General features: G+C 46.7%; 1 protein-coding gene across 4 annotated transcripts in view; it reads right to left on the bottom strand.

Moving 5' to 3' along the window:
* Nucleotides 1-425: 425 nt before the first annotated feature.
* Nucleotides 426-24,014, bottom strand: part of TROAP (trophinin associated protein) — a 112,892-nt gene continuing 89,303 nt past the window's right edge. For 3 of the 4 annotated variants that reach the window (XM_029594671.1, XM_029594672.1, XM_029594674.1), the window contains 3 exons: nucleotides 13,931-14,417; nucleotides 1,834-2,063; nucleotides 426-1,618 (listed from right to left, as the gene is read on the bottom strand). In XM_029594671.1, coding sequence (XP_029450531.1) covers nucleotides 1,586-1,618; nucleotides 1,834-2,063; nucleotides 13,931-14,417 — 750 coding nt within the window. In that variant the 3' untranslated portion in view covers nucleotides 426-1,585. Of the gene's footprint in view, nucleotides 1,619-1,833; nucleotides 2,064-6,081; nucleotides 6,175-13,930; nucleotides 14,418-24,014 lie in introns of those variants that run through there. The other variant, XM_029594675.1, reaches the window with a different exon arrangement.

Genomic DNA, 24,014 nt, shown 5'->3' with positions numbered 1-24,014 from the left:
TGCGAAGGAAAACTAGTGAATGAAGTTAAGGTTACATGAAGATGAACTGCGCGTTCAGCCAGGGCGAGTACTGGAACGTGCTCCCTCACCCTGCAAGGAAAAAGAGCCTCAGCACTCGGGGGAGATGCAAACTGGCAGGCTACCACTGCCATCTGCTGGCCTCCCTGTGAAACTGCAAGCCCTGCTGCTCGAGCAGTTCCTGCTCCTAAACAAAACACTTTGGGACCTCCAAAAATCTGCCTCCACTCACTGAACCTTTTTCTGTGCAGGTTTCTACCATCCCCCTCCTTCCCACAAAAAAACCATACCCAAAAGGGATCCAGAGTGCAAATTGGTGGACAGGGTACAGAGTTCTTTTAAAAAAAGATAAAAAGTATTCTATTACCAACTAAAAAAAAAAAAATAAAAAAAAGTTGTAGTCTATATAGTTGCATTACTAATTTCTTGACATTTATTTATACATATCCAAGTGAACCAGCATGGAAAAAACACACTTTATTCAATATCAACTAAAAACATTATGACAACCACCCCCAGGACTAGACATGAGACGCACAACTGAGCAAGCTCTCTCTCTTTAGAGCTGACAGAGTGGGGGAGGGGGTGGCCCATAGCTACATCTTTGATTGCGCTCCTATTCGATGCATCATGCTAATAAACCCCAGTTCAAAGCCTGCCAGGCTCCAGCTAGACCAAGCACTGCTTCACACGGGCAGCAGGTAAAAGGTGACAGCTCTCCATTACAGCTCCAAGCAGCTCTGCTGAAACCACCCACTCATCTCTCTCCCCTACTGGCTCAGCCACATGACAGACCCAAAGATCTGCCATGAAATTTAGGAGTTTTTGATATGATCGCCTCCACGTGCAGGCGGAAAAAAATCTTAGAAAAAACCTCTACGGAGCCAGAGGCTGCTTCACCCATCTCAAACAAAGTGCACTCCTGAGAACTAGGAGATAGATCAGCAACGCAGGTACCAGCCACGAGGACCAGATCAGCATCACCCAGAAAAAAAAAAAAAGTTTGCCAGTTCTCAGGCTTAGGTTACAAAAGAGCAGCAGAGGGTTTGGGCTTTTTTTGGCCCAGTCATTTCTTCCTGCTCCACCAAGCTTCCAGCACAATCTGATCTAAACTCTTCTGGCGACTGTACCATGCCATGAGCCTTCTTGAACATTTATCTTAGTTTTTTTCCTTTTTACCTCTCTCCCCAGCATTGCAGTGACCATCCTCAGCCACGGGTCACAGAGCATGGCTCCCTCTGGAACAGTGAAAAGTTAGAAGTCTCTATAATAATGCATGCTATGGATAGGTGTCACCACCACGCCCCTCCCAAAATTCCTAAACTCCGTTGATCTTTGGAAGCAGATAGGCGAGTCTGGTGAGGGGCCCAGACTCACGTCTTCCTTCAGCTCCAGAAGCCAGTCATGATGGAGATGTCCTTTCTTACTGGCAAATAAATGATTGCAGAAGTGGTAAGGATGGAGACCAGTCTCTGGGTACCTGAACTCCTCTAATGCAGGACATCCAGTTTTTGTGCAAAACAAGGCGACGAGAAACAGTTGCTTATGAATTCTGTGCAAATCCAGGTCAGATTTCTCCATGTGCAATTGGGATAAAACACTGAGGAGAGAGAATCAAAATCAAATACATCCTGCCAGTATCCCCCCCACCTTTTCACAACCCTCACTCCCAATGCATGGCTCTTATGACAAATCACAATCCAAAGAACCATGCCTTGGCTCCAGAACTTCCTCCTCCACTCCCACATGTCAAGAACATCCCCCTCCCTGTCTTACATGGTGCTAATCCTAGTTCTCCCATACTGCAGACCTTACCAGAGCTTCCTGACACTCCAGTGTCCGGGCCACAGGGTTCTGGCAGCCTGCTTGGGCATGTAACCTGTTGTCCTGCAAATGGTTAGCAACACGAGAGGTGTAGAATGCACACTCATCATCCAGGCAGGAGTCCATGAAACGCTGTGATGAGGTGGCCAGTCGATACAGCCTCTGCTTCATGATATGAGAAGTGGTAGGAACCCTAAACATGGGGCTAGGCACAGCTCCATCTGCATTCCCAGAGGGGAAAAAAAAAGCAACATGTGAGACATGCTCCTGCAACAGTCCACAGCATGCCTCAAAGGACAAAGAAGCACATGATAGGCCCACTATTAGGTAGCTCCCAGAAAACTAAGGTAGCAACACCATTTCTCTCATGGAATGAGAAATTACTACTTACCTGATAATTTCCTTTTCTTTAGTGAAAACAGGTTAATCCACAACCAGTGGGTTATGCACCTCTACCAGCAGATGGTGACAGAGCAAAGCTGATATCATGGTATATATACCCCTGCACAGAAATCAGCCTGCCAGTATTCTCTGCAAAAGCCAACTGTGTTGATAGTTATAATTAAATATTGTTAGTCTGTCCAGACAACCACTCAAACACTCAGATAACAAGAAAAACTGAGTTCTGACAGAGTGCAACACCACTAATATAGGGACTGAAAACTGACACTTACCAGCCATCCCCGGAAAACGCAACCACTCAGGATAATAGGACCATAGACTAGCAGCCAAGGGCGGGAAGGTGGATTAACCTGTCTTCATTAAAGAAAAGGAAATTCAGGTAAGAGTAATTTCTCATTTCTTAGCATTTGGACAGGTTAATCCACACAGGTGGGAAGTGCCAAAGCTAACAGGACAAGAGGCTTGCTTCGGTGTTTACTGAAGAGTATGTTGGGGAGGTACCCGTATTGGAGAAGGTTTTCATGGGTAATGATTCAGATGGACTGAATCAAATCACGGTGAACCTAGAAGATGTGGTAGACCTGAATGACAAACTGAAGAGTAGTAAATCACCTGGACTGGATGGTATACACCCCAGAGTTCTGAAGGAACTAAAAAATGAAATTTCAGACCTATTAGTAAAAATTTGTAACCTATCATTAAAATCATCCATTGTACCTGAAGACTGGAGGATAGCTAATGTAATCCCAATATTTAAAAAGGGCTCCAGGGGCGATCCGGGAAACTACAGACCGGTTAGCCTGACTTCAGTGCCAGGAAAATAGTGGAAAGTGTTCTAAATATCAAAATCACAGAACATATAGAAAGACATGGTTTAATGGTTTAATGCATATAGGGAAAAATAACCCACGCTATGGTTACACAATGTTAGGTTCCATATTAGGTGCTACAAACCAAGAAAGATCTAGGTGTCATAGTGGATAACACATTGAAATCGTCGGTTCAGTGTGCTGCGGCAGTCAAAAAAGCAAACAGAATGTTGGGAATTAGAAAGGGAATGGTGAATAAAATGGAAATTGTCATAATGCCTCTGTATCGCTCCATGGTGAGACCGCACCTTGAATACTGTGTGCAATTCTGGTCGCCGCATCTCAAAAAAGATATAATTGCGATGGAGAAGTTACAGAGAAGGGCTACCAAAATAAGGGGGAAGGAACAGCTCCCCTATGAGGAAAGACTGAAGAGGTTGGGACTTTTCAGCTTGGAGAAGAGACGGCTGAGAGGGGATATAATAGAGGTGTTTAAAATCATGAGAGGTCTAGAGCGGATAGATGTGAATCGGTTATTTACTCTTTCGGATAATAGAAAGACTAGGGGGCACGCCATGAAGTTAGCATGTGGCACATTTAAAACTGGAGAAAGTTCTTTTTTACTCAATGCACAATTAAACTCTGGAATTTGTTGCCAGAGGATGTGGTTAGTGCAGTTAGTATAGCTGTGTTTAAAAAAGGATTGGATAAGTTCTTGGAGAAGTCCATTACCTGCTATTAATTAAGTTGACTTAGAAAATAGCCACTGCTATTACTAGCAACGGTATCATGGAACAGACTTAGTTTTTGGGTACTTGCCAGGTTCTTATGGCCTGGATTGGCCACTGTTGGAAACAGGATGCTGGGCTTGATGGACCCTTGGTCTGACCCAGTATGGCATGTTCTTATGTCCTCGGGCCAACCCACACCGCATACTCAAAGGCTACATCCTCCTGGGTCTGCACATCCAGGCAGCAATACCTGGAAAGTTATATAATGGAGGATCACATCACAGCTCGGTAAAACTCAACAGGAGACAATCGAAGCTCTGCCCAGGACACTGCTCGAGCCCTAGTGAAATGAGCCTTAACCTGTCTAGGTAATGGCTGCTCAGAATTCCCAAATGTAGTAGGGGGCGCTGTTCGCCATGAGAGGAGACAGCTGCTTGTGATTGAGGCTCCAGCCCTGCCTCTCCCCGGCAAAATAAATTTGCCACGAAAAAATAGTTTAAAAAATTGATTTCAAACCTAGCACTGACCTGGGCACGAGTTGCAGACCTAATTTGCCGAAAAAACCGGGCTGCTCGCAACAAATCGGGAATCCTGTTAAGTAAAAGAAGCTGCTGCCTTTAAGTTCTCCCGGCCACCATCTTTACCACGAGAAAAACGAACGAGCCTCCCACAGTAGGCTCGACTGAGCAGAAGTTTTGGAGCACTTGACCAGAGCCTTAATTTAAATTAACTTTAAAACCATAAAAGACCAGCTACGCGGGGCCGATCGTGGAACGAGCAGGCAGCCCGTACCCGAACTCTTGTGCTCAATCTTTTTCTTCTCTTCCCTCCTCCCCCTCGGGAGATGAGGGAAAAATTTACAAGCTGAACTTTAAACTAAACTGAAATAAGAAAGTCTCCAGGGTTCCTGCCCGCAATCAACAAGATTTTGATCGTGGGGTGGGCTGGAGCAGGGGAGTACGGGATTTTATCCTAGCAGCAGCGAGGCACAAGGCTCGGAAAGAAGCTGGGGAGCTGCAAGAGCGTGTCAGCATTGCCACAGATTCCCCCAGGGCAGCCATCTTTGTCGCGAACACTAATACAGGAGCACAGTAAAAGGGGAATTAGCGATTGATATCTTGCTGTCGCCCTGCATCGGGGGAAAGAAGCCCTTACACAGAAGACATAATATATTCACTTGGGAGGATATGACTGCACCATACAGAATGGATGTCTAGCCCTGATGCCCTTCCTCCCACCGCTGCAATCACCAGCGCCAATATAGCAATCTGTACCTCAAAACCCTAAAATAAGCAGCACCTGGTGAGTCAAACTCCTGGGGACATGGCAACAACCAAAAAAAAAGCCAGTGGATCTAGCCCAGTATTCATATGAAGCTGGTGGATCTCGTTATGCGGCCTTGGGCAGAGAAGTGGCGGAGCAAAACGGGGAGGCCCAATCGAATCACCATGCTAGAGCGGAGGAGACCGGAGATGAGGTCCTGTGCTCCCTCACAAAGAATGACTTTGATGTATGGTTCATGGATATAAAAAATGAGATAAGATCTCTTAAAGAAGAGGTAAACACCACCATGGAGTGATTGCGCCAGGACATGAGAGATTTAGGCCGCCGTGTGGAGGATGCTGAGGGGATGGCATTGCGAGTGGTAGCTTTCACCACGGAGATGGGAGAGCTACAACAGCAACAAGAAGAGATGCAGCTCAAAATGGAAGACCTTGAAAATAGATCTTGGAGATCTAACATCAGGATCCGAGGTCTACTGGAACTCCCGGAATATTCAGATGCCATGGAGGTTACCCGGAAAATCTGCGCAGCCATTCTAGCCTCAGATCCGGAGTTGGGGGAGAAACCATGCCGCACAGAGGAGGTGGTGGAGCGGGCTCATCAGGCACTGGGAGCCTCCCCTCGTAATGCTCGCAAGGATTTAATTGCGTGTGTCCACAGCTTCCTAATAAAAGAAGACATGCTGCTTTGTGCAAGAAGAATGTCACCTTTCAGCTGGGAGGGACACGGACTCCAGCTATATAGTGATCTAGCTCCAGCCACACTGCGGAGAAGATGGGAGGTGCAACTGCTAACAGCGATTCTCCGTACTGAGGGCATCCGGTACCATTGGCTCTTCCCATGGGGCCTGGTATTCACGATGAACGGAACATCCTCGCAGGTCAAATCGATGGCGGAGGTGGCGCCAATCCTACAGGCCTCGAAGTCTCCTCTATGACTAAACCCAAACTGAAGACCATAACTATTAGTCAGCCACAGTGGCAGTGTGTGGGCAAGGGTGGCAGATGACTCACCAGAAATCCCTTGGGCACCGGAGCACGGGAGGCGCCATCTTGAAGTCGCCAGCTTGGATAAAGGAGGGCGGTGAGCGGCAACGTGGTTGAAACCTGCGAGAGCAGACATGGAGCACATTAGGCCAATGGACATTATTTGAGCTGTGCGGCCCCGCATTGCCTATATTTTTCTTTATCAATATCCTTTAATCTGAGCTCAGGGCTCGGCTATGTTTTCGCTGGTTAATGGTTGTCTGTTTCATATTGAGTTTTGAGACAAGGGGAAAGGGAGGGGGTTTTGATACAGGAAACAGCAGTCTTTTATTACTTCAGTATAAGCCTGGAGTGATAGATGGGAATAGTTGGGCGGTGGGGGGAGGACGACGAGCTATCCTCCTTGGGGTAGGGACTCACCGAGTTGGTGGGTGACATGATACAAAGGGAGGGGGGTAAAGGTGAGGAGGGGAAGTTGATGGGGTTTCCACTACCATATGCAAGGTCTCAACCTGGGGGAGAGGAATAGATTTAGGCTTCTGGACATGGAGGGTGCCAGGGAATGTGCGATTTGGGGAAGGTTGTGGTTATGTGGGGGAACTATAAGGGTACTGCCCATCCGTTTGTTAAATGTTCCAATGGGTGACATACAGTGTACTTCATTAAATGATAAAAGGACTTAACTCTCCTTATAAAAAAAGACAGTTGTTGTTTAAAGAACTCACGCGACTATTCTCTGCAATAGCGTTTATACAGGAAACGCACCTCCGCAAAAGGCACGAGAGGGTTATGACATATAGGCAGTATCCGATGCAATACTATGCGGTTGCCACGTGTCAAAGACGATAAAATGGGGTGGGAATTCTATTTGCACAAGGGTTGTTGGTAGAAGTCCACGATACCTATGCTGATAGTCAGGGGAGGTTTCTCATTCTCAAGATTACCATCCATTCTCACCAGCTGGTGCTAGTAAACATCTATTGTAGACCCTCTCAAACTGATACATTAGAAGCGGTAGCCCACCAATTGGAACAGTTTCAGGGGCATCAATTATGGCAGGAGAGTTTAATGTGGCTCGGTTTCCCCCATTGGATACCTCAGCTGGGGCAAGCACAGGGTCACACAGGGTGCAAAAGGCCTTGAAAACATTCTTGGCTACTAATCAAGTAGTAGATTTATGGAGAACGCTTTTCCCTCTTAGTAGAAATTATTCATATTATTCACCTCCTCATAGCTCCTACACTAGAATTGATTATTTTCTTATTACAAAAGACCTGGTCGGGGATACCACAAGGACAGATATTGAGTCAATCACTTGGTTGGATCACGCACCTATTAGTTGGGCATTACAGGTAGTACCGAAGGATAAAGGAAGTAAATTTTGGAGACTTAACGATTCCCTGTTACAGGAACCTGGATATGGGGACAGAGTGGTGTTAGTGATGGAAGACTATTTTTTGCCTAATACGATAGATGAGGTCTCACCTATGCCTATCTGGGAGGGAATGAAAGCTGTTATACAGGGCTATCGCATCAGCTTAGCATCGTATCACAAGAAACAAACAGGCCCAGAGGGAAACCCTAATGAAAGAACTACGGGATATTGAAAGACAACACAAAAAACCATCCACGATCCGTTCCAGCTCACTTAGTTACTCAAAAGAGGGAGGTGATAGCAGCCTTAGATACAGCTGATATAGCCTTCTTGCTTAACCTCTTGAAACAGCGACACTACGAGTTTGGAGATAAAAATAGTAGATTACTTGCCAGGCGCCTTCAGAAAAAGAGGATAAAAGAAATGGTGTATCGTATTAAACATAAATCGGGTTCCATGCTCTTACAACCAGAAATACGAACAAGACTTATGGAGTTTTACGAGGAGCTATATAGGCCGGAACAGGAACTCCCAAGCACAAGACATTTACCACTTTCTTGCAATCTGTCCCCTTGCCTGAGCTGTCGGCGGCAGACCAAAATATAGTCGGAAAGCAGATTACCCCATTTGCAGTAGATTGGGCTATTAAAGACCTGAAAGCTGGGAAATCGCCAGGGCTGAATGGCTTCACACCCTTTTTCTATAAAAAATGTAGAACTATATTAAGGGGCCCTCTAGCTGATACGTTCAATACGCTCCGAGAGGGGGCTTCGCTTCTTTCACATGGAAACATGGCAGGAATCATTCTCATACCCAAACCAGGGAAAGACCCCACCAGTTGTACATCATATCGCCCCATCTCCCTCATTAATATAGACTTAAAAATTTTAGCCAAGATACTTGCATTGCATCTGTGTAGCCTTACTGGAAGTCTCATACACACAGACCAAGCTGGTTTTATGCCAGGCAGAGCGACCCCAGATAATATGAAAAATAATCAATTTGATTCACATAGCTAACTCTACCCCTATCCTGGCGGTGTTTATGACACTAGATGCTGAAAAAGCATTTGATAGAGTTTATTGGCCATACCTCTTTGCGGTACTGCAAAAAGTGGGTTTCTTTACAGTCTGGATTAAGGCGCTTTACAATGCTCCCTATACATGTATTAAGATAAAACTTAGTTACACAGGGCCAATTTCGATCAGGCAGGGAACTCGGCAGGGCTGTCCACTTTCCCCGCTTCTCTTCGCTCTTAGCCTGGAACCATCAGCAAAGAGGATCTGCCGTACAAAGGAAATACAGGGTATCAAGGTGGGCAGGCAACACAAGCTTACGCTGTATACAGATGATGTAATCCTGTCGCTTGTTGATCCTATGGGGTCCATGCCCAGGGTCCTTTCTTTGCTTGAAGAGTACAGTAGAGTGTCCGGATTTAGGATAAATGTGGATAAATCGGAGATTCTCCCAGTCCACTTTATGGAGGACCTCTTGCGGGTGGGTACAAGAGAGTTCCTCTTTAGATGGACTAAAGGCCCCATAAGATATTTGGGGGTAAATCTAGGTTTGAATCTAACTCAGTTAAGTACCCAGAATTATAAAGCTCTAATACATATGTTATTGAGCGATCTAGACAGGTGGGATCGCATCCCTTACTCCTGGTTTGGCCGGATGACTACCATTAAAACGCATCTCTTCCCAAAACTAAGCTACCTGTTTCAAGCTTTGCCATGTCCCTATCCAGCTGCGGACTTGAGACCATTGCAGCGTAAATTATTTGCCTTCATCTGGCAGGGATGCCCCCCCCCAGGATTAACCGCCAGATACTTTATAAAGCACGAAAGGAAGGGGGGTTTGGGCTTTCCCTCTTTGCTCCACTATTATGTGGCAGCACAAGTAAAATTTATTATTGAAACCCATGATCTGGATGCCCCTAAACAATGGGTGGAGATAGAACGAGAACTGGTCGGAGGGACCCCATTACACAATATTTTGGCCAGTGTCATGCACTAATAGAGATTTGCAATCCTATCCTGTGAGCACCCAGACCTCCTTGCTGATCTGGAAAAAATGGAATCAGTTGATTGGGTCTAAACAATATTCCGCTTTGTCCCATATATGCTACATGAGAGACTTTAGTGAAGGGAATAGAAATTTGACCTTTAAGCGGTGGGAGACCAGGGGGCTCACCTACTTAGGCCAAGTTTGGCATCAAGGGATGGTCCCCTTTGAGGAACTCCGGAAGCAATACCAACTACCGCAGTCAGATTTCTTAGCTTACGCTCATCTTAGACATTTCCTGGGTACCCCGGGGCCTAAGCAAGATCTTCTTCACCCACTTACAGGGTTTGAAGGCCACCTCCAGAAGGGGATGTCTAAGGTCTATCAATTGCTACTACATAGGGTAGAGGGGGGGGGGGGGAACTGCCCACCTGAAGGCGTGGGAGCAGGATCCATCCAAACAGGCAGAGTGCTTTGAGATTATGGGCAAGTTTTCGAAGTTCACTGTTATGATGGAGAATCGCTATAAGTTACTTTAGACGGCATTACCCTCCCACGAGAGTGGCAAAGTGGATACCGGGTAGATCCCCATTGTGCTGGAGGCAGTGTTCCCAGACTGGCACATGTGGTGGCAGTGCCCTAGACTACAGAGATTCCGGGATGACTGCCAAAAAATAGTGAGTAATGTGTGGGGGGGTACAGATCCCATTGCAGGCAGAATACTGGTTATTGGGGTTCCCTTACATGGACCTAGATGAGACCCAGAAAGTGTTCCTTTTTCTAATCACTGCCGCTAGATTATTGATAGCAGTGCAGTGGAAGCATACAAAACCTCCGACTCTCACTTAACTTTTTAGTAAATTACACCAAATCTACCTTCTGGAGAAGCTTACAGCTCTTCGGAGAGATATATTTAAATTTTATAGGATGTGGACCCCACTATTCTGATATATCAAGCGGACTGACAGGCCTGCATGATAGATCATAGAGGGGCTGCCAGCATTGTAACAGTTCCCGTGTAGTTTGAAGAAGGGGGGAGAACATTCAGCTGATGGACTTGGATGGGATCTGCTGACATAACTCCCAGATAGCAAAAAGAGATATCAACCCATTGCAAGGGAAAGGATCCCGCCAGTGCTCTCAAAGAGCATCAGGGAAGGCTAGCACCAAAGATTTTTCTCTGTTCAACCGGAAGCCCGAAAAGCCACCAAAATTGCCAAATAGGTCTAAGAGCAAAGGCAACGATGAATAAGGGTTCGTAAGGAAAACTAATAAGTCGTCCACAAAGGCGGTACACTTGAAAATTTCCCCACCGAAGCAAACCCCTCAAATTCTGGGAGCATTTTGTATAGCAACTAATAGGGGCTCCGCCAGCAGTTTCTTAATGTGGCCTTCCGGCAGGAACATTCTGCTTTCCTTTATGTTGAAATGAACACAGAGATAGTTCAATGTTGGAGACTGCTGCTGTAGCTGCTCTTGGCCAGGATATCACCTTACGTGAGGCCTGAAGACTATCTTCCAGACTCTTGGCCTGAATTAACCAAGCTAGATACAGGAGAACCAGAATGCCATCCTCTCTCAACTCTGCTGCTATCACCACCTTGACAAATGTTCTGGGTGTAGTGGCTAGATCGAAAGGTAGCACTCAAAAACTGATAATACTACATCAAAAACAGCGAACTGCAGAAAACTGCTGTTTCAGCTGAATGGGCATATGTATATATGCCTCTGACAAATCCAGAAATGTAGAAATTCTGACTGTATTGCCGTTATCACCAAGCTTAAAGGTAGCCATTCGGAACAGACTCACTTGCCAAAGACGATTGATCCCCTTTTTGGTCCAGGATGAGGTGAGAGAAACCTTCCTTCTCAGGAATAATGAAATAGACTAATACCCGTATGTCCTTGTGACTTGGGCACTGGAATCATGGCCCATCAGTTCAGGAGCCTTGACAAACTCCACTGCCTGCCTCTTCAGCAGAGAGACGCAGAGATACGCCATGAAGATGTCCCTAGGGACATAGAGAAGGCTGCAGAGCATAGCCTTCCTTTATAGCTCAGAACCCACTGTGCTGAAGTAAACTTTACCCCCTTCCAATTAAAAGGAGAAAGGTGACCCCTTATCTCCTGCTCTGCGAGATGGGTCACAAACCTTTGCTGAAGGGAGGGGGGCGTTGGGAGACACCTCCTCCCAAGCCTATGCCAAAAAGACTGAGCTCTACTTAGGGGCTATCCTCTGAGAAGGCACCTTCCTGTAACTAAGGAACCTGGACTCATTCGTTAGCAGTCTTGGGGGTTTTTTTTGGTTTTTTTAAACTCATTCCCAAACAAGAGTGATCCTTTAACGGGCAATTCCGTAATAAACTTTGAAACTGTATCGGCCGAACAGCTCAGCCAGAGCTGCCGCCTAGCTGCTATCCCCGAAGCCATCCTCTGGCAGAGGTATGAACTAGGTCCAGCCTGCATCTGCCAAAAAGGCGGTGGCCGGTTCCATCACTGCCCTGTGTTCAAACCGGACTCAAGTTCCTGAGATCAGATCAAACAAGTGCGAGCCACCAGAGAACAGCAAGAGGCTAGCTGCATCCTTCAGCGGTACTCCCCTTTCCACAGGAGTGATAGCCTGCTTGGTGACAGAACACAGCAGCATATTCCCGTTTTAGAAAACGCAACTGCTCTCACTCTCACTGCCGGATCCAGGGGGTATAGCTCTACCAAGGCTCGCCCCCCTTTAAAATTAGTTTCCGGAGCGTCCCATCCAAGATCATCAAGCCTTGAATAGTGTCCATAATGGGGAAGTAACTTCTTTGGTGTAGAAATGGAATCAACACCCGGCACTCCCAACATCTTCTGTGTCATGGTGAGAAGAGCTAGCAACTTATCTCTATGACAGAACACTAAGGATTGCTTTCATCATCCGTTCCACCTGGGTTCCCATCATAGTGACCCTCAGCAGGCCGAGGCACATGCCAACGCTTACCCCAAGGCACCACACTTGCAGGATTCTACAGCCTGTGATCCTAAAGTTTTTGTTTTTGTTTTTTTTTTTTAGGTTGGCCGGCTCTGCCAAACATACTGCAGAAAGAACAGCTGCCCTTGAAACAACTCTACCCAAGAAAGGGCAGAAGGATCCATACCAAAATCAGGGGGCATCGGACTGGCACCCACTGAGTTGTCCTCCCCTGCTGAAAATCCAGTTAGAGGGGGCCTCAAAATCAAGCAAAAACTGAAATTCCCTTCTGGACCCATTCCCGCATCCTGCTAGGAAGGGCCGGGCTCAGAAAAAACCTGCGAAAGACAACTCTCCCTGAGCCTCTGAACAGCATTGACAAGAATAAAGAACCCCAGGCTGTAATGCAGTAGGGTAAGTCGCATATATGGCAATATACATACATATATATACACATACAATTTTTCTCATCTCTCTATATCTCTACATATACACACACATACATGGCAGCAGTGATTCTCAAGGCATTTAGGCTTATTACTGGCGCCATGGATAAAAACATCCACTAGCAGCACGCTTACAAGTACCCTACAACTGTGCAGCCAACTGTGTGTCTATACAAGGCGATCCTGTAAAGTACATCCAAGTTTTTAGGACGCCCAAGCACAGAACGTTTACATGTATAAGTGCGTATTTCAGATGTTCAAAAACTTGTACGCCCAACCACACACCCCAGAGGGATGCCCAGCCTGGACACACAGGTGTGAACTGACGTCCGGTATTATTTTGCAGACCCATGCAAAAAAAAAAAAAAAAGCATGCAAACACCACCGTGGCATACCACGTGGCAACTCAGAAGCCTGAGAGCGGGGCCTAGCCCAAAAGGCCACTCAACCCGCCAAAAATGCCACAACTCCCTATCCCCTCATGGAGACAGAGGCAAGCGTCTGCTCAGTCCACTGAGGATCAGAGACAGACTAGAAGAGGGTAAGAGGAATACATGATATTCTCTCATTTTCTTCTACTTTTTTTTTTTTTTTTTTTAAAACCTTACCTGAACTCAGCCCATCTCGGGCGAGTACAGAGTCGTCTCCGGCTGTGGGGGGGGGGGGGAGATGGTTAATGCCTTAATCACAGCACTCTGCTTCCTGTATCCGCTAACCTTGCAGCTGTTTTCTCCTGGCACTAAGTCCATGCTGGAAAACTTGCTACCGGACAAAGGCACTCAACTGAGGGAGAGATCATAAGATATCACCTCAGGAGAAGTGGTGCGTAGATTTTTTTCATAAGCAATCCCCTTGTAGGGAAATGCATGTCTACCATCTGCTTAGATGGAGAATACTGGAGGGCTGTCAGTGCAGGGGTATATATACTGTGACGTCAGCTTTGCTCTGACTCCACCTGCTGGTAAAGATGCATAGCCCCACTGGTGTGGATTAACCTACGTGAATGCTAAGAAAAGGCAATTTATCCCCCAACTCACCATCAAATTACTGAAAACAGAGCAGTGCCCAATGCAGAAAAGCCAAACAGAAACCAGATGCATATCCTACCTACAGGTAGAAGCACTAAAGATCGGGAGACAGGGTTTAAGGTCAATGACGACACTGGAGGTTGTGGGGCAAGGCTGGAATACAAAGCTTTCTGCGTGCTATCCAGCCCCTTAAAAGTGTCAGAAGCCAACGTTGGCAAAGAGCAACAAGGGGGGACAATACTCTTGTCTGTGCTGGAACCCCCAGTGTCCTGCAGTCGAACTGTATGACCACCATTTAAAGAGGATGTATAGACTGGTATGGTATGGAGCAAGGTTCCATGTCTCGAGTCCTCCTCTGGCCGATCCGGTTGACAGGGTACAAAGCGCTGCTTGCTGCCTCCTACAGCTCCCTCCTGCTGGGGCAGGGTCTGCGATGTAACTGGCAAGTCCCTGTCACTCTGGATTTTGTGTGCAGGCAGAAAGATGCCCAGGTCCTGGCTGCCAGATTCTGGCTGTGCAATATCCGCCATCTCCTTCTGCAGCAATCTAGCCAGAAGCTCAATGCGCTGGAAAGCAAAGAGGAGCACAGTTTCACTCTACAAGCAATATTTAATGAGACAAACAGGACAACCACCCAAGTCAGGAGCTGGGGACTTCAACCCACAGTGGCAGCAGAGGCAGGAAGCCTAGGATGGCAATTACACACATACTGCGCGCCTCTTCCCACCAGTTCCATTTATCATTATGGTTGCATTAATCATTGGGTGAGTAACCTTGCTACAGAACAAGAGCATTATGGCAAGTAGCAGGAGCAATACTCGCACCCTCCCATCCTCTTGGGCCGACAGGTAGTATCTGCAAGCCCACAGGCTGTCAAGTTCAGTCAGTCAGTCCTCTGTTGTCTTTGTAGCAACTAAGCTAGCTCTTAGGTGGGGTACTAGTGGTTTTGTTTTTGCAAAGATTAGACAAGGAAGAGGTCCTTCAAGGGATAATCCTGGTCTGTGAAGAAAACAAAAAGAGGGAAGGAAAGATTAGCATGACTGGTGGAATCCATCTACCAATCGAGAGGTCTTGGTAGGCCTGCTCAGGCAACAAGAGAAACTATTTTTGGCTTCAGAACAGTTGGACAAAAGAATGGAGAAGTTCTTACCTATCAATTTCCTTTTCCATTAGTTCTGCTACACCAGTCCAGTCCCAAACAGTGAATTGTTTCCCCCCTTACCAGCAGATGGCAGCAGAAAACACTTTTCTTCAAGTGACATCTCCATTACTTAGGGGTGGGTACAGCACAGCAGGAATCCAGTATACCCTTGACAAAGTTCTGAATCAAACCCCTACCCCCCCCCCAAAAAAAAAATAAAACCCAAAACAAAACCCCCACACACCTAAAACTGCAAAATGAACTAAAGATATCCTGTGGCTTCCAACCTAACTAGGAAGTAAAAGGAAAGCAGAGTTGCTTTCCTGTAAAGGTGTCCTGAAGACAGCAGGATGTCAGTTCTCTCACATGGGTGACATCATCCAATAGAGCCTGGCACGGAAAACTTATGACAAAGTTTCTAGAACTTTGAGCAAGCCTCTCTGGGCATGCTTATATGTGCAATAACAAGAAAACCCATGAGGTGAAACCAACTCTGCGGGGTGGCAGGTGGATTTTGTGAGGACTGACATCCTGCTGTCCTCAGAGAACACTTGTTACAGGTAAGCAACTCTGCTTTCTCCAAGGACCAGCAGTATGGCAGCCCTCACACGAGGGAATCCTTTTCTACAAGCGACACTCCCAACATAAAAAGGGACCAACAAAACAGGCCCCAACAGGAACAGTGTTTTGTTGGTAATAGGTGGGGGGGGGGGGGGGGGGGGCAGGGGGAACAGCCCTGAACAGAAAGAACAAGCCCTAGGAGGGAACAGAGTTGGGTTCTAAACCTCAAACAAGTTCCAAAGGAGAGATTGGCCAAACCTGCTCTTGCATCAGCCATCCCTATCCAAACATAATGTGATGTGAATCAGTCTGCAGAGCTGCTACAGACTGCTTGCAAGTGGGCCACAGATGCTGCCAAGGCTCGAACTGAGCCTTGACATGACCCGCAAGATTGAATCCCGCCTGGGCATAACAGAAGGAGATACAGTCTGCTAGCAAACTGGAAAGCGCCTGCTTGGCAACAGCAATCCCCAGCAAGGTCTGATCAAAAGAAACAAAAAGCTGGGTGGACTGTCTATGGGCTTCTGTCCACTCCATATAGAAGGCTAAGGCTCTTTTGCCATCCAAACTATGCAGGGCTTGTTCGCCTTGATGCAAATGAGGCCTGGGGAAAAAAAAGTGTTGGCAGGATGACTGACTGGTTAAGATGGAAGTCTGATACCACCTTAGGCAGGAATTTGGGGTGTGTGCATAAGACCACTCTATCATGGAAAAACAATGTAAGATAGATAAGTCACTGACCCTGCTTGTTGAAGTGACTGCCACCAAAAATATGACCTTCCAGGTCAGGAACTTCAGGTCACAGGTGTGCAGCAGCTCAAAAAGCTTTCATCAGCTGAGCGAGCACCACACTGAGGTCCTAAGACATAGCAGGAGGCCTTAGGGGAGGCTTCAGCTGAAGCAGGCCCTGCATGAAACGTACAACTATAGGCTGTACAGAGATGGGCGTACCATCTACACCTTGGTGGTATGTGCCAATTGCACTTAGATGGACTAACAGTTGGTTTTTAAGCCAGTCTCCGATAGGTGCAGAAGGTAAATCAACCGTTTTTGTGCGAGGCAGGAGAATGGATCTAGGACCTTCTGCTCACACCACACAGAAAACTACCACCATTTCAGCCCATAGGACTTTCTAGTGGAAGGCTTTCTAGAAGCTACCAGGACTCGAGATACATCGTTGAAAAGATCAAGCGGCTGCAGAATCAGCTTCTCAACATCCAGGCTGTGAGCGACAGGGCCTGGAGGTTGGGTTGCTGGAGCCTGCCCTGATGCTGTGTGATGACATCTGGGAAGTCCCCAGACTGTTCAGTTTCTGGAAGGACAACTCACGAAGGAGTGGAAACCAGACCTGTCTCAGCCACTGAGAATCATAGTCCCTCAATCCTCGAAGTTTCAGGAGAGTCTTCGTTACTAGAGGAATCGGAGGATACACGTACAGAAGATCCTTGCCCCATTGGCGAGCTAAGGCGTCCTAAGCTGGTTTGCCGTCTGACCTGTATAGAGAGAAGAACTGAATCTCCTTCCTCTTGCAGAGGTATACAAACAAGTCCATGTCTGGATTTTCCCAAAGGCGGAAGATCTGATTCACTAGCCCCTGGGTCCAGTGATCACTCATGGGGTCTGAAGGCCTGACGCAGTCTTTCCACTATTACTTTCTCCGTTCCGGCCAGAAATATGGTCCGGAGCATTATCCCATGGGACAGAGCCCAGGACTAGATCTGGACTGCTTCCTGACACAGGAGGTACGGCCCTGTGCCTCCCTGCTTGACATACCACATTGCTACTTGGCTGTCTGTTTGGATCAGGACAATTTTGTTGGACAGCCGATCCCCAAAATCCCATGGAACATACCTGGTCACTCAGAGCTCAAGGAAGTTGCTTTGACACTGTGCTTCCTGGGAGGACCATAGACCCTGGGTGCTGAGCCCCTCTACATGGGCACCCCACCCCAGGGTTGGCGCACCTGTGGTAAGGACAATTTGGGTAGGGGGAGTTTGGAAGATATTCCTTGCTCCAAATTAGAGAGAATTTGCCACCAGGACAAGGAGTCCCAGAGAGATGGAGTGAGGCAGATGCGAGCCTGAAGGATCTAGGTGGCCTGGCGCCACTGCATCCTTAAGGTCCATTGGGCTCTGCGCATGTGTAAACATGCCAAGGGAGTGAAAACGGACAGTTGTGGCCATGTGGCCAACAGCCTCAACATGTGCCGAGCTGACCTCTGTTGGCTCTGTTGAATCACCACTGCTATGGATGCCAAGGTGACCACCCTGGAGCATGGGCAGGAAGGATTTTGCCTGAGCCATGTCTAGCAGGGCTCCTATGAAGTCCCATTTAGGTGATGTGCTAAGGTGGGACTTCAGGTAGTTGATGACGAACTCTAGTGACTTCAGCACACGGATGGTCAAGTGCAAGGACCGATCTGTAACTGAGAGGTGCTCTTGACCAGCCAATCGTCCAAGTAAGGGAAAAACATGCACTCCCAGCCTGTACAGGTGTGCTCCACCACAGCCAGACACTTTGTAAAGACACGTGGGGCCAACGCTAGCCCAAATGGCAACACACTGTACTGGAAGTGCTGTTTTCCCACTACAAATCTGAGAATTCCTGTGACTTGGGAAGATTTCAATGGGAGTGTATCTGTCCCTTAAATTGAGGGAGCATAGCCAGTTCCCTTTTTGCAGGAGGGGAATCTCGGTGCCCAGGGAAATCTTGAATTTTTTTTTTTTTTTAGAAAAACTTGTTCAAGACCCTCAGCTCTAGGATGGGATGGAGTCCCCCTGTTCTCTTTGGAATCAGGAAGTACCGGAGAAGAATCCCTGCCCACTTTGCTCTGGTGGGACAGGCTCGACCGCTCTGGCCGTTAAAGAGGGTGGAGAGCTTCCATACCAGTACCTCCTGATGTACTATCAGCCCCCAAAATGGGTATGGAGGAGAATTTGGCAGGACATCCAAAACGTTCAATTAGTACCCTTGGTGGACAAAACCCACTGGTCCAAGGTTATACTGGGCCACCGATTCACAAAGAACCGTAGCCTGCCCCCGACTGGGGGGGTGGGTTAAGCATCTCAGGTACAGGTGGCTGGGCTTATGCTCCCTACGATCCAGTCAAAACCCCGTCCTGGGATTGACTGCGGCGCCAGATGGGGCTTGGGAGCTCGCTACTGCCTGAGACAGCCATGGGAGCTCACCCTCTGAATGGGAGTGAGGAGGTTGGAGGATAGTACATCCCCTGGTGGTAGAAAGACCTCCTCTGACCCTGCCTCGCAGATCTCCTAGCTGAGGAGGAGAGGTCTGAAGTGCCAGCAGAGAGATGCTGGAGATCCAGTAACTGGGCCACTGTATCCCTCACCTTATCTCCGAAGAGATTCTCTCCTATGCATGGCAGGTTGGCGAGTCTTTCCTGTACTTCTGGTCAGATCCGAGGCCCGCAGCTATGCCATTCTGTGGGCACTGATTCCCGCTGCAGAGACTCTTGCTTCCATCTCGAAAACATTGTAGGTGGAGCGCACCTTGTGTTTTCCACACTCCAGGCTGATGCACCAGCATTAAGGTGGTGTTTTGCTGCTGTTGAGGCAGCCACTCAGCTGCCTCCTGCACCTACTTCCAGAGGTTGCGAATGTACTGGCTCATGTAGAGCTGGTAGGAGGAGATACGAGCAATGAGCATCACTCCCTGAAACACCTTCCTCCCAAGAGCGTCCATTGCTCTGTGATCCATTCCCCGGGGGCGCCAAAGCATGGGTCCATGCTATCAGATTGAGACAGACCTACTTTCCAGTGACATCACTGCAGGACAGCAATTGACAGTATCCTTATATCAAAGCAATGACATGAAGAAACAAAATTATGAACAAACATTTGAAAACAGGAACCACCCTCCAACAGCTCTCTAAATTCCCCTACATCAATATTTCTCAAGTCTCTCCTGGAGGCACACCTATCCAGTCAGGTTCTCAGGATATCTGTAATGCTTATGAGGTATTTGCTCACACACACTGTTTCCAACGTATGCAGATCTATCATTCATATTCATGTGACTATCCTGAAATACCAACTGGATAGATTTGCCTCCAAGAAAAGGGTTGGGAAACACTGCCCTACAGAATGAAAGGAAAAGAGGGAAATAATGTCCAAAAGAATCCTTATGTCCCTTTCTAGGGAGAAATTATAATCTTCTGCAATACTTGAGGACTGTAACCCTGAGCCAAATCTAAAATCTAAACCACAGTCTCTATCTTCCCAGGATGGTCCTGACCTTGTCTGGTCTAGCATGACTCAAGGAAAGGAAATTAATGGGTTACTCCATTATCCTGCTAAACCAGTCCAGATGCATAGGAAGTGCCCAAGTCCATTCTATTGTGGTTGGAACAAGTCAGAGCCACTCTAAAGACATCTACTCCAAAAAGGTGCATCTCCTTTGGCTTGTACATCTAACCTATAATATGTCTAGTCAAGAAATGAACTTAAGATAAGCTGGCCACCTTACAAATATTTTCTGGAGCCATAGATTAAGACTTTGCCAAGCAGCCCGAAGAGCTTCTGGGAATCTTAAGAGCATTCAGCAGATTTGCTGAGAAAATACCTCCTTGATCCATCTGGATGACTTCACAGCCTGCTCTCCTTTACAAAGCCCACTAAATAAAAATAGACAGCTTATCAGTCTTCCTAAAAGGAATCAATCACCTTAAGATAACCAAGGTAATATGACAAACAGCACAGAAGTGGAGAACTCCATTCTTATGGCATTCCCCACTTGGAAAAGCCAGGAGAGGGTTGGTCTGGTTAAAACTGGTGAAAAAAAAAAAATGGAACAAAAAAAAAAAACAGCACTGGACAAAAAGTGAATCTGAAAGAAAAAACTAGATAGAATCCATGAAACAGGGCACAGCCACAAGAAATACTGTCTTCAAAGAGATCTTTCAGCAGCAGGCCTGGTGCCATGGTATTATAGTCATCCTAGGACAGGGTTGGGCCAACTCCAGCCATCAAGAACCTACAAATAGCCTAAAAAACGGATCTATCTAAAATGAATATGCATAAGACAGATTTTGCATGCACTGTCTCCATCATATTCAAATATCTCATGCATATTCATTGTACATAGCCTTAAAACCAGGTCTGTTTATGGCTCTTGAGGACTGGAGCTGGCTACCCCTGCCCTAGGTGAACCATGGCAACTTTACATCAAACTTCAAAGAGATGCCAGTCGAACATAGGCTAACGATGTTACGACCTTTCTGGTCTTCAAACTCAAAATCACCACTGCAGAATACCTTTTCCTGCATTAACAAAACTTCTCAATGGCAAGGCTGTAAATCTGATCCTCCATCTGAACCGAACCTTATAGGAAAGCAGAGAGGCACACTAACCTTCAACCTTATCAGTCCGATGCCACCAAGATGATTGACAGGTCTTCTATTCTTCTAAAATCCTACCTAAGAAAAGTCATTTTTGGGGGAAAGCATTTTCTTGTTCGGCCTTGGTTGAATTAAGGCATCTGTGACAGTTGTGGGTTGCTCTGGGACAGTGTGGCCTAACATCTAGAAAGGTGCCTCTTCCAACCACCTTTCCTTTGGGTTAAGCCCTCAAGTGCTGGTGGCTAGCAAGGCATGAGGATAGCCCCCAACACTACCAAGTCGGACAAAGCTTTGAAAAGGGCAATGATCTGGAACAAATTAGGAACAGGAAGGAGATCAGGCAGGAACGCTGAAGGTAAATAGCCTCCTGCTTGGACCAAGCAGGACCCAGACCCAGACAATGAATCCCAAAACTCACCAGGATCATGTCTTAACAGGACTACAATCAAACTAGGGGGGCCGGGGGCCTCCAGATCCATTCCCCTTAATAGATTCATGGAAACCAGCCAAACCAAGCTCTCCCTTACAGGAAATGTAAGGAAGATTAACCATGCAGTCCTCAGACTGCAGAGACCAGTAGGTCAACAGGGACCCTTGAAGAGGATACAAGTGAGCTCTGGCCTAAGAAGCCAACTCCAAAGCAAATGCCATGGCACTCAGAAGTTGAAGGTAGACCCATACCTTTGAAGCTTTGTGTAAGACCTGCACTTGAGCTAGCAATTTGGCCACTCTGTCTAGTCATGAAAACTCAGCCCTCCCTTGGTCTCAAAGCAAGCCCTCAGCTACTGCAAGGACTGGAAAGAAATCTGCTTGTTTGAATGATTCACTACCCAGACCAAGTCTTCATCTCCCAAAACATCTTGGCCCTTATTGGAAAATTGGTTCTTACCTACTAATTTTCATTCCTGGAATACCATAGATCAGTTCAGACAAGTGGGGTTTTGCATCCCCACCAGCAGACTGAGGCAGAGAATAAAAGCTTTAGACACTGCTACATAACAGATTACCACTGCAGTCCCTCATTATTGACCTGTTCTCAAGCCAAGATGAATGTCATAAAAATCTAACCCAACTCCCTCTCTAGGACAAGTAGGGGAAAAGTCTGAGCCCCAGAACTGGAGTCTTCACATCAAGCAATGGAAATTAACAACATAAAAAGTTGTCATACTGGGTCAGACAGAGTCCACCAATCCCAGTATCCTGCTTCCAACAGTGGCCAATCCAGGTTACAAGTACCTGGCAAGCACCCAAACATTAAGTAGATCCCATGCTACTAATGTCAGTAATAGCAGTGGCTATTCCCCAAGTCAACTTGATTAATAGCAGTTAAGGACTTCTCCAAGAACTTCCAACAGTAGTTTCTGCACTATATGCACCCAGAAGGGAGATTGGTCTTCCCAAACAAAGAGGGCAGGGTCCTGGACTGATCTGTGATATTCCAGGAACCAAAATTAGCAAGTAGAAACCAAAATTTTCCTTTCCTGTTTAGATGAATGGAATGTACCCAAGTTCCCCCAAATTGGGCAGGAACCCAAAGACTAGCTCGCAATACAATCTCTCCAAACCACGTCTCCTCCAGTGCTCGAACATCCAGTCTAATATCTGGTAAAAATTATGAAGCGAAGACCATGTACCGCTGAACAGATCTCCTGCGGAGAAACCAGCTGACTCAGTCCAGGAAGCTGCCTGTGCCCTGATAGAATGTGCATGCAGCCCCTCCGGAATCTGCAGTCCTTTACATAAATACACCAATACGATTGCGTCTTTTAGTCACCGCACAATTGTGGCCTTACTTCCTTTCTTTGCACCACTAAACACCACAAAAAGAAGATCTGATCTAAAACAGTTAGTGACTAAGATACTGCAAAGGAGTCTGATGAACATCCATTCCCAAGAAATCTCATTATGAAAGTTTCCCTCCCGTATCTAGTAAGGAGGGAACCCCAGAACAGACTCCAGGATAATTATGTTCCAGAGAAGGCCTGACCAATGCCTACCATTATGTAAGTAGATTACAAATAATCCAATAACTTTTTTTTTTCCCAGGGAATACAGAAAACACCAGCACTAAAGTGGCACAATATCCACTGCTCCTAACTGGAACTAAAGGAAAATTGATTTGTGCCTGCTAATTTTTCTTCCTGGAATACCCCAGATCAGTTCAGACAAGTGGGTTTTGCATTCCTATCGGCAGATGGAGTCAGACAGCAAAAACTTTTCTGACACTGCTACATAAGCTAGAGTGCCACCAGCAGTCCCTCAGTATTGACCTGTACCCAAGCCACGTTGTAGACAAATTCAAAAGCTAAACTAACTCACTCCCCTCTACATGAGCAGGGGACTAAAAAGGTAGGGCCCTTCAGCAAAAGCCCTTATATCCACAGCAGGGATTGAAATCCCTGAAAGTTAAACAACAACAAGACTTCAGTCTTCTCTATGATACACATAGCTGAGATATCAATCTTTCAATAGGGTGGGGCTCTGGACTGATCTGTGGTATTCCAGGAACAAAAAATTAACAGGTAAGAACCAATTATCCTTCCCTGTTCATACCCCTGATCAGTCCAGTCAAGTGGGATGTACCCAAGCTCCCCTAAACCTGGCAGGAATCTGAAAGGCCAATTTGAAACACCTGCTCCCCAAACAGCACCTTGTTGGGCACCCAAACATCTTTCGGTAAAGTCTGGTGAACATGTGACACAACGACCAAGTTATTGTACGGCAGACCTCCTGCCGAGAAACTGACACTCCACCCAGAAAGCTGCCTACATTCTGGCCCCTTCAAAATGACCCCTTCCCTTTCAAATATAATCCAAAATTAGGGCCTCTTTTAGCCACTTCGCAGTCATAACTTTCAAAGCCTTGCACCCCTTTGCTCCACTGAACAGCACAAAAAAGTGATCAGACCTTTGAAATCTATTGGTAACCTTCAGACACAGAAGTAAACAACGATGGACATCCAACAAATGTAACTCTCTGGGTCCACCGCATCCAGATACAGGAATGCAATAAGTTCAACCAGCTGACTCAGATAGAATGACAAAAAAAAAAAAAAAACGACCTTCGGCAAAAATGACGGAACAGTCTGCCTCAAAACCCCATTCA

Source organism: Rhinatrema bivittatum, chromosome 3 (genome assembly GCF_901001135.1).
Source record: "Rhinatrema bivittatum chromosome 3, aRhiBiv1.1, whole genome shotgun sequence".
In the NCBI taxonomy this organism is placed as follows: Eukaryota; Metazoa; Chordata; class Amphibia; order Gymnophiona; family Rhinatrematidae; genus Rhinatrema; species Rhinatrema bivittatum.
Note: the sequence above shows the minus strand (reverse complement) of the source record. Positions and strands in the feature narration are given on the sequence as shown.